Genomic DNA, 11,390 nt, shown 5'->3' with positions numbered 1-11,390 from the left:
CCCCCCCACTCTCTCTCTCCCCCACTACTCTCTCCCTCCCCCTCCACTTCTCTTTCTACCCCTCCACTTCTCTTTCTACCCCTCCACTTCTCTTTCTACCCCTCCACTTCTCTTTCTACCCTTCCACTTCTCTTTCTACCCCTCCACTTCTCTCTCCCTCTCTCTCTCTCTCTCTCCCCTCCCCTTATCTCTCTCTCTTGCCCCCCACCCTCTCCCTCTATCTCTCTCTCTCTCTCTCTCTCTCTCTCCCCGCCCTCACCTTCTCTCTGTCTCTCTCCACCCCCACCTTCTCTCTCTCTCTGTCTCCACCCCCACCTTCTCTCTCTCTCTCTCTTTCCCCTCCCCTTCTCTCTCTCCTCCTCTCTCCCTCTCCCCTTCCCTCTCTCCGCCCTTCTCTTTCTCTCAGACGTGCACACGCACTGTCTCTTTCTCTCTCTCCCTCTCTCTCTCTCTCTCTCTCTCTCATGTTATAGGGCTCCGTAAACTCTGCTAAAAGTATCCTCCGAAGTTAAAGAGCTCATTGGGCTCCCTGTTCCATCTGCACATCTGAATGGGTCATCTCCACTCCACAGTCACCACTGTTGCTGTGAAAAGCAGCAACTCAAAACTCCAGTGTGACCTCTGTGACTTCATCAGGCACCAGAATCCACAATTTGTGAACTGCTGATATATGGACTTAGATAAAGCACCACATTAAAGCCTTATTCAGAAGATCAGAACACATGGGATTAAAGAGGTGGTGTTAACTTCAGGATTTAGTTTGTTCTAAGATAGGCAATGAGATTTGTGGGAATTGGAGATATTTCTGACTCGAGTGGACTATGCATCAGAACCTTCCAGGGATTGGCATGAGGACCATTGTTTTCTAATGCATATGACCTGGATTTGGGATTCATCATCATCTACTAGAGTTGTCTGCCCAAAGAACAAGCCCTTGGTGATTACTTACCCCACCACAGAAACGTGCTATATTGGCAAGGTGAAAAACAAGGTTCAAATCTACCACAGCTAAAATGGGGACTGAAGTCCATGCTGTTGGCAAGAACCAGCTCGGAACACCAACCACGTAACCGACTGAGTTAACCAGCCCCAATTTTGGTGTGTAGGAAATACAGATTTGTAACTTGCAGACCATATCAAACTTGCAGCATGGTAAAAAGCAAGCAGAATAGTAGCATATTTCAGGGGTGAATTGATCCACTTCAGAACTGTTCTGAAGAAGGGTCAGTGAACCTGAAACGTTAACTCTGATTTCTCTCCACAGATGCTGCCAGCCCTGGTGAGCTTTTCCAGCAATTTATGTTTTTGTTTCTAATTTCCAGCATCCTCAATTCTTTCGATTTTCCATTTAGTCGTCTTGTATCCAGCTTTATGATGTATATATGTATGTATAATTATAGTGCCAGGCTAACTAACAATAACTAGTCTCCTCATGATCAGATTCCCATTTGTCATCTTCAAATCTATTCCTATCCTTATGCCAATAAATATTTTCAGTGAGGGTGTTTTCTTTAAAAACTGATCTCAGCACTTGTCTTGTTTGCAGTTACAATGTCAGTGAGAAGGCAGGCTCTGTAAGTGTCACAGTGAAGAGGACTGGCAATCTCAATCAGTATGCCATTGTACTATGCCGCACTGAACAAGGGTCAGCAACATCTACATCTGGAGCTGGCTCAAAGCTGGGCCAACAAGATTATGTGGAGTATGCAGGGCAGGTATGTGCAAGCATTATGTCTGCATTGTATTGGTTACGTATTAGGGCAACAGCATAAGTGATGGATGAACTAATAGTGAACGGTTACTTGTCTGAACTTGTTGCTTTAAAATTTTTTAAAAATTACATTTTGCAGTGACAGCTATTTTTTTCTTTTGGATACAGAGTTGGTTGGATGCCAGATGTGCACATATAGTGGATTGGGAAAGTCAGAAAATCTAAAGGGAAAGTTTGCTGGATATTTTTTTCAGGGCTGGTCCTGATCTGTCACTGTAACTTCACACTGGGCCTCAAACACATTTCCAGTGAACTAATGACACTGGGGCAGGAGTAGATCCAGAAAATTCCAATCCTATATTTTCTGCAACTGTAGTCATAGATATATGTGGAAACAATGCTTGCTCCTAAGAAGTTGCAAATGGAGGAAAATTTATCAGTAAGAAAGCAAAAGTTCTATCCAGCAGCTTTAGCTTAATCTGTCAATCTAGATTTTATATTCTTGATATTATTTAGACCTGAACAGTAGTGGCTTTTACTAATTTCACCTGATATTGGTGACTGAAGCAATCACTGTTAGATTGGTTCTCCTTTACATTAAAACTTTTGAACCCATCAGGATGTACAACAGGCATTCAGTCCAATATTGTCTGTTTAACTCCATTGCCAGACGTTATATGGAAGACCAATTTCCTTTGTTTCTTTTGCTTCATGACCAGCTTTAGATGGGAGCAAGCAATGAGGTAGAGGTAGGAGTATAAAATTGTATTTAAATTAATTTAACAAATTCAGCAAAAATCTCAGCTTGGCTTGAGCCTTTACCAAGGCTAAAGAGGAAAGAGACCACAAAGTGACTGTTGCAAAAGAAAGGACAGCAAGTCTAAGCTGCAGACATCAATTTGTAGGGGAGTGACAGAACAACTGGATGCCCAACCATTTGTTCAACAGCTGCTGATGTGGCTTTGAAGCTGTTTGCAACAGAGCAAAATTGGATTTTGCATCATCCTACCCTGCTGTCTGGCCCCAGTCCACAGCACCATCCCTCTCAGCTAGTTCTAATGTGTGCCAGCATTGAAATCAAGCTGTATTTCTGGGCACAGCAAAGCATCACTTTTTACTCAATATACTAGCATTGTGCTACATGATCACTACAAATGTACTTGCAGCAGTACCAGCTAGTTCTCTGCTTACTTGGAACATTACTAAAGTGATTGCCAGATAAGTGCAACCACGGAGCTATGATAGGTGAAACCTTGGCATATGCACCTCATCAGGTTATGTTTCCCCTTAATCACCCAGGTCTTGTTTCAGGAAGTCCCTAATAACATGACATAGTGATTGAAGTAAGTCCAAGGAAACAGGGCACATCTTTTGGGGTCTCTTCTTGAGAGCTACTTTTGATTTGCAGGAACCACTTCTTAGTTTTTAGTGGTTACTTTTTCATTCTCATGAGCCCCTTTTAGGTGATACAGCCATGTAGTCATTACCTTCTGAATTTCCATTGGCGTATGGACTGTTTGGACTTGCACAGAAGCAGAATTCAAATAATGCATCACTAACACCAATAATTATAAATCCCATCAAACTTAAAGTCACAACACATAATGATAGCATTAATTTCTAAGATACCAAAGTATTTAAATTGATACAAGATAACAGACATAAGTTAGCAACAGAAGTTTATTTTCATCATAACTAGAACATACTTCTGTACGCACAAAAAAAAGACTATCAACCTTGAACATACCTTTCATAAACTGGTAAGGTCACAGCTCATGTGTTTCCGTTGCATATGTACAAAGCTGGAATATTTTAATAGGGCAGTTACTACTCCTTTACTGCATTCTCAGATCTCAATCTCAGATTTAAATTTAACAGTGGACACAGGGTTCATTACAAAAACATCCTCTTCATTTCTCCTCCTATAGATCCTGAAAGTATGCAGCCTTAAGCTAGAGATAGCACATACATTTGCGCACAGTTCATTAGTGATTGCGAGATTTTCAAGCTTCTCATTAGGTGACTGTACCTTTTATTACCAGGTTCGAAACTGTTCTGTCTTCTTTGCAGTTGCAGTCTCACTGTCTCAACCTTGCAGTCTCTAACTCCTTACCCTGCCCTGACATCATTTTTGTTTCTTTTCCCTTTCCTTGCATTTTCCTTTTCTCTCTAGCCACCCCTTGAAGTCGCCCCATCTTCCACCTCCTGCATCCAGCTCCTCATCTCCCCCGCAATCCCATGTGTTCTACCTGTTCTGTTCTTTTGCAACCTTTCTGTCATGAGGTCTGTAAGCAGCATGATTGATGTCTACCCTGTCAGCTAAAGGTTTGCATGGGGAACTGATAGGTCACATTCTACAAAACGAATATTTCCTATTGGTTTAGTTCAGAAATGCATCATCAAGTATGTAATTGGGTTCATACAGGGCTGGCTGCTCCTAGTTGATTGATTTAAGCTGGATTAATAATTGAGCACAACTATCTGTCTCCCAAAACTATTTGCTATTTATTGACTCCTACTGAAAAATGCATGGGTCTGGACAACGGATGAGTAAAGCATTAACTCACCTCTCTTGCTTTCTATGAGTATTCTGCTGACACTGACTTTTTGAGACTTCCACATGAGAATAGTTACTTGGAAGAGGTACAAATGGACTGTATCCATGGGTCCTCTGGAACAGCCAGTTTGTGTCAATTCCTTAAGCAGATGAGGAAGAAAACCAGACCTGAGGCATAATATATTTTAAGAGATGGTTAACATTCCATGATGGAGCAGTAACATTCTACAGTAAAAATGCAACATGAACTGATGAGAAACAATAAACTCGATTTCCTTTGTTTATGTATTAAAGGTATTAAACAGTCTCTATATGCTTGGTACTTCAATAGGTTCAATTTGATGAGAGAGAGGATACCAAGGCTTGCACTATTATTATAAATGACGATCAGGTGTTTGAAAACCTCGAAAGTTTTAACGTGGAGTTGAGTATGCCTGCATATGCCTTGCTCGGGAAGATTACAAGAGCTAAAGTGAATATCAATGATACAGAAGATGAGCCCACTCTACAGTTTGACAAGAAATTATACCGAGTCAATGAAAGTGCTGGATTCTTGTTTGTCCCAGTAGAAAGGAAAGGTCTGTCTCGTTCCTTTTCACTGAAATGTATCACCAAATAAAAATAACTATATATGTTTTGATACAGCATTTAAAGAAACGGAAAGGATGAAATCTGGTTGTCTTTTCACCAGTAAAATACTATCAACTTGCATCTTAAACAGCAGATCAAATTTTCAGTTTTCTCTTAAATTCCAACCAGCACATAATTGAGTAATTGCAGTTCTGAAGCAAACATTAGTGCAGATAATTTTAGTCTATGCCATAGTACATTCTTGAAATTTAGGGCTTTAGGATTATGGATAATTTTAGACATTTCTTGCTATGTAACTTTTTTTAACCAATTTGCATTTATGTCGTCTATCATGTACTAGATTTAGTTACTTTGCATAGTTTCAGTTTGGAATACTCATTGGTAAGTGACATTTAGTGCTCAATCAGTTTTTAAATATAAAACTGAGGGTTATTTATTTTTACCAACCAAAGGTAGTAAATGATGTGGAGGAAAGGTTGCAGAGCAGCTACGATCTCATTGAGCAGGCTATGATAACTAAATTTCCCCTTCTGTTCCTATTGTAATGATCCATGCACCTGAAACTCTATGTTAATTGTGTATTTCATCAAAAACTGTGTTGTAAAATTTCAATGAAACAAGGCAGAGATAACAAGGTGTGTAGCTGGATGAACAAGCAGGCCAGGCAGCATCAGAGGAGCAGGAAAGCAGATGTTTTCGGGTCTAGACCCTTCTTCTGAAATGGGGGAGGGGAAGGGGGCTCTGAAATAAATAGAGAGAGGGGGAGGCAATGATAGAAGGTGGATAGAGGAGCAGATAGGTGGAGAGAAGAAGGACAGGTCAGGGAGGCGGGGATGAAGCTAGTGCAGGTGAGTGTAGGTAGGGAGTTGGGATGGGGGTTGGTCAGTGAGGAGGGAGGGGTGGGTAGGTGGGAGAAAAGATGAACAGGTGAGAGAAAACCTCACTGACCAATCCCCACCCCCACTTCCTACCTACTAGCTTCATCCCTGCGTCCTTGATCTGTCCGTCTTCCCTCCCACCTACCTGACCCTCCCTCCTCACTGACTAACCCCCATCCCAACTCCCTACCTACACTCACCTGTACTGGCTTCATCCCCACCTCCTTGACCTGTCTGTCTTCTCACCACCTATCTGCTCCTCTATCCACTTTCTATCATCGCCTCCCCCCTCTCTATTTATTTCAGAGCCCCTTTCCCTCCCCCATTTCCGAAGAAGGGTCTAGACCCAAAGCGTCAGCTTTCCTGCTCCTCTGATGCTGCCTGGCCTGCTGTGTTCGTCCAGCTACACTCCTTGTTATCTCGGACTCCAGCATCGGCAGCTCCTGCTATCTCTGAATGAAACAAGGCAGTTTTTTTTATTCTGTATTCTAACAGCTAGTTCAGGGTTAAGACCATTTCAAAATTTGGTGATCTTTGATCTTAACGCCCCTAATTTATTGAAATATTCAGTTCATTGAAAAATGCAACATTTTGAAGTGACTTGGCAGGAAAGTCAGTGAGAGGGTTGTTTCCCTTGGCTGGAGAATCTGGAACATTGGGTGCACAGTTTCAGGATTAGACGTCGATAATTTAAGACTGAGATGAGGAAAAGTCTCTTCATCAAGATATATGTTTAGGAGAGGAATCAAAAGATTTCAGGAGAGGACAGGAAAGTGGAAGTAAAAATCAGCCATGGTCATATTGGACTTAGCTGGTCCCCTTGAGGTATATGACTACACCATATTTCTTATGTTATTGCTGAGGTTCTACTGTATTTTTTTAAAGGAATAAAGGATAGGCAAAAGTAAAAAGATATTTCCCGTCCTTAAATTTGACAGTATTCCTGTAATTACCTGCATCAACAGTATTCTTTGGATTATCAGCTCCAGCATATCAATCAATAGAATCTTTGATCTGGTACAATACCTTCCAAATCAGCTATATAGGATTGCTCATTGGTACAATGGAGTTCATTGAGGAAAAAAATGTAACAGTCTATATTTAGGTTTCAAAGGATTTAAGGCTGTCACCATTGACTGAGCAATGGGATAGCTTTTCTTTATTAACATTTGGATGTTGCACATTGGCTACGTAGAGCACTACAGCGTTATTTGTACGCAAAAAACCAGAGAGATTTTCCAGTCCTTTTCATTTCTGTTTATGCTAAAATCAACCAAATACAGAACTGAACATGCAATCTTGTTGTAAGACAGTACCAAATCATGAAGGGCATTTATCCATTGGGCAAGCAGATATGCTTTTGTAATTCACCTTTCAACTGCTAAATGTCACTTATTACAAGTCACAGTCAGCCATTTTGAATTGCAAATCAGATTATCCAAAACTCATGATGTAAAATACTCCTCCAAATAAGCCCATCTAGAACCATTTTTTTGCAGGAAATTTGGCCACTGAACAATGTTGTACATTATAGGAACATTTACACAAGTACTTTAACAATTAAGAGCCATAGAGTTTTGAAAGAGAACATCGAAACTAGAATTTCATGAGTATTTCAAATTCGTCCAGTTTTTAACACTTTAGTCAATACATATCTATCATTTTTGCTATTTGTATTTTAAAATTAATTGGGTTAACAACTACAATAATGTGTGGAAGGATTTGATGTGACCACGTGAAGTAATGCAGTAAAGTCATGCGCAGGGACACTTGGAAGTCATGGAGATTAGCTAACCCTATGCATTAATTTCTCAAGGACTGGATTTATTGCTTATCTAACAATGCATTTGATGAGGTGAGTGGGGCTTAATTAAAAAAAAGAATGGGGGCCCCACCCCCTGCCCTCCCAATCCTGCTGTCGTTGCAGTCCTACCAGCAGCAGGAGTGGTGTCTGTTGGCCCACCCACAGTGAGCGATCAATGCCAACATAAGGGCCTCATCCCACCATTGCCTCCATTTAATTACATTGGGAGAGGCTCACGCCAAGCAGCCAGCCACACTCCTCTCCACTCACCCCAGCCTCCCAATAGATTCTCAAAACTTTGTCCCCAGTACTCTGGGTGACACACAGACGCGTGCAAAGTTCCAATCTGCTGCAGCTTCCCTCATCATGAAAACGATGGTGGGTCACGACTGTTGCTGGTGCTACTAGTACATACAGGGCTGCCATCTTCTGATTGGCCGCAGCTCCCTGTGATGGGGTGGGGGGTGGGCAGTGGGCGGGTAGGGTGTCCTTATTTCTAAAGGTCTAAAATCCCACCTCCATCCTATTCAGCCCAGCCCATTGAAGGACACCTTCTTTCTCAGGCAGAGGCTCACTCAACCCTACCTTTGAGTTGGAAATGGGGCTGAAGCTGTCAATGCAGAGCACTTATATAATTCAACCCTAATTGTTTTGCAATACTGCAGAATACAATCTTAGCTGTTTCATCAATAAGGCAGTAACTGCCATCGTAAGTGACAGATAGATGCTAATTAAAAGAAGATAAAGCAAAGAAACAATTGCATCCGATTGTGGTTTTACATGTCATAGATGTGATCTTGTTTTTGATAAAAGTATATCTAATGTCTCTTTATATTGCCATTGCATAGGAGACACCAGCAGTACAGTCTCGGCAATCTGCTACACTGTGCCAAAAACAGCCAAAGGTAGCAGCCTGTATGCTTTGGAATCTGGTTCCGATTTCAAATCCAGGGGAATGACGAATGAGAATCGCGTGGTCTTTGGCCCTGGAGTCAGCATGTCAACATGCGATGTCCAGGTGATTGATGACAGTGAGTATGAGGAGGAAGAGGACTTTGAGATCACACTGGCTGATGCGTCATACAATGCACGGATCGGGGAATCTGCAACTGCCAAAGTGGTTATAAATGGACCTAATGATGCCTCCCTGGTATTTCTTGGGAACTCTTCTTTCACTGTTAGTGAAGATGCAGGTAGGTGCCTGATTAGTCCCATTGTCATCAATCCACTAATCTCTCTAGTTGCAGCAGCATGAACTCTGAAGTTATAAATTATATTATGGACTTTTTTTGTAAAAAGTCCAAATAATTTTGCTTACTATTTTGATAAAGCGTGCACATTGGGTAGAATTTGAACACGTAAATGGGGCTGGACTGTGAGCAGACTGAATATGATGAAACGTTTAATTGTAATTTAACTTTATAAAATACAATTTTTCTGTCATATTTCCCTACCAGGTGGAGACACATTGTCATGTTGAGATGTATTTATTTTATAGGCTCCATTGAGATACCAGTTATTAGATATGGCAGTGATTTGTCCACCCCCACTTCAGTGTGGTGTGCTACCCAACCTTCAGACCCTCCTTCTGCAGCTCCAGGCATTGACTATATCCCCAGTTCGAAGAAGATAGTTTTTGCACCTGGCAAAACAGAAGAGGTAAACAGCCTTCATGTAAAGTATATCAGAGTGTGCACAGGTCTGTATTTAAACCAAGGCATTGATGAATATATGCTACCAATATATATGAGATGAGAATAAATATGGAAAAGGTTTTGCATCAATGAGTCTTCCAAATATTAAGTTCACAATCTCATCCATAGGTAGAAGAAAATTCAACACAGGGATTTTCTTAAAGAGTTAAAGACACTTGATAGATTATTTTCCTAATCAGTTCTGTCAGTGAGGATTCATAGTTGAACAGCCAAGGGAAACAAAGTGCACCTGGTGGAAAAGATTGTTGTGTATTCATTCGTGGTATATGGGCATTGCTGGCTGATCCAGCTTTTATTGCCCATCTTTAGCTGCCCTTGAGAAGTTGGTGGTAAGCTACCTTCTTGAGCTGCTGCCAGTCCTTTTTGGTGTAGGTACACACTCAAAGCCATTAGGGAGGGAGCTCCAGAATTTTGATCCAGTGACACTGAAGGAACAGTAATACATTACCAAAACATGATGGTGAGTGGCTTGGAGAGGGTCTTGCAGGTGGTGGTGTTCCCATGCATTTGCTGCCCCTGTCCTTCTAGGTGGTAGTGGTTGGAAGATTTGGAAGATGCTGTCTAAGGAGCTATGGTGAGTTTTTACAATGCATTCTGTAGAGACTACATATTGCAGTAGCTGAGTGACAATGATAGAGGAAATGAATGTGGATGTGGTTGCTTTGCCCTGGATGGTGTCACCCTTCTTGAGTGTTGTTGAAGCTGGAGTGGAGGGCATTCCATTATACTCCTGGCTTGTGCACTGCAGGTGTTGGACAAACTTTGGAGAGTCAGGCAGTGAGTTACTCACTGCAAGATTCCTAGCCTCTGACTTGCTGTTGTAGCCATAGCACTTATATGGCTCATTCAGTTTAATTTCTAGTCAGTGCTAATCTCAGGATGCTTATAGTGGGGGATTCAGCAATCATGTCAAGAGACAATGATTAGATTTTCTCTTGTTTGAGATGATTATTGTCTGGCACTTATGTGGTATGAATATAACTTGTCGTTTGTCAGCCCAAACCTATGTACTATCCAGGTCTTACTGTATTTGAACTACTTCAGTATCTGACGAGTTGTGCTCAGATGTGGCCTTGATGTCAAGGGCAGTTACCTCGTTGCTCTGTGATGGTAGTGCAGCAAAGGTTGTTTTATTAAGCCAAGAAGGGAGAAATAGCTCCACCTTCAAGGTCTGCAGTCAATCCAATTGGCCAGCATTTCAAGCGTGTATAGCAGTGTTAGAGCTTAACTGTGCACATAACCACCTCCGCAAAGAGGATTGATGGCAACCAGGCCCACATTAGCCCTGGGCTTCATGAGCAAGGAGGGTTTGAATATCCTAGAGAAGGGGTTAGGGTTAGGGTTAGGAGCCTTTCAGTGAAATATAAAATATACTGTTTGGAGGGAGTGGTGCTCCTGACATATAGAGGGCATTTCTCAAAGGAAGAACACCACCTCCTTCCCGCCTTTTCATCAAACATTGATACAATATCCTTCCTCTCTGGCCTGCCTTCCATGCCAAGCATATTATGGCAATGATAGCAAATTAAGGTCCTTAACTTTCCTTTAATTGGCCCAAGAAAAGGCAACCTCATGGGTGTAGTATGGAAATGGTTCTGAAGAAGAATCATATTGGACTCAAAATATTAACTCTGTTTCTCTCTCCATAAATGCTGCGAAATGGCCTGAGTTTCTCCAGCACTCTTTGTTTTTATTTTAGATCTCCAGCATTCGTGGTGTTTTGCTTGTATTTAATTTAGTTAAGTAGAGATCAGTCTGGCATATTGACCTCTACCTAATGGACTCTGTTGCCAACTAGCTGACACTTCCTCCTATCACTCCCAGGACTATGTCCCCATCACCAAACATCAAAACATACTTTCCAGTATTGTTGCTAAACCTCATTTTCCCTGAAGATATTCCTTCACAATCTTAGACCTCTTAGTCCCTCAACCCTGTTCAGCCCACTTCCATGTTCTTCCAAAATCTATAAAAAGACTGTCCTCACAGAGATAGTTCATACTTTTTCTGCCAAATTAACAGATTTCTTCTCATCTGACTTTTTTATTTGAGAAGAGTTTCTTGGCCAGTCTTTTCCTACCTACATGTGTGGGTCTTCCAATACTTTCCCTCACTCCTCGACAATTTCTTGGTC

General features: G+C 41.5%; 1 protein-coding gene across 3 annotated transcripts in view; it reads left to right on the top strand.

Moving 5' to 3' along the window:
• Positions 1 to 11,390, top strand: part of fras1 (Fraser extracellular matrix complex subunit 1) — a 423,924-nt gene that overhangs the window by 349,849 nt on the left and 62,685 nt on the right. For all 3 annotated transcript variants that reach the window (XM_048599246.1, XM_048599242.1, XM_048599254.1), the window contains 4 exons: positions 1,547 to 1,715; positions 4,600 to 4,846; positions 8,390 to 8,734; positions 9,040 to 9,200. In XM_048599246.1, coding sequence (XP_048455203.1) covers positions 1,547 to 1,715; positions 4,600 to 4,846; positions 8,390 to 8,734; positions 9,040 to 9,200 — 922 coding nt within the window. The remainder of the gene's footprint in view (positions 1 to 1,546; positions 1,716 to 4,599; positions 4,847 to 8,389; positions 8,735 to 9,039; positions 9,201 to 11,390) is intronic.

The sequence above is a fragment of the Rhincodon typus genome, chromosome 1, assembly GCF_021869965.1.
Source record: "Rhincodon typus isolate 14 chromosome 1, sRhiTyp1.1, whole genome shotgun sequence".
Lineage (NCBI taxonomy): Eukaryota > Metazoa > Chordata > Chondrichthyes > Orectolobiformes > Rhincodontidae > Rhincodon > Rhincodon typus.
This window is presented reverse-complemented; position numbering and strand designations above follow the sequence as displayed.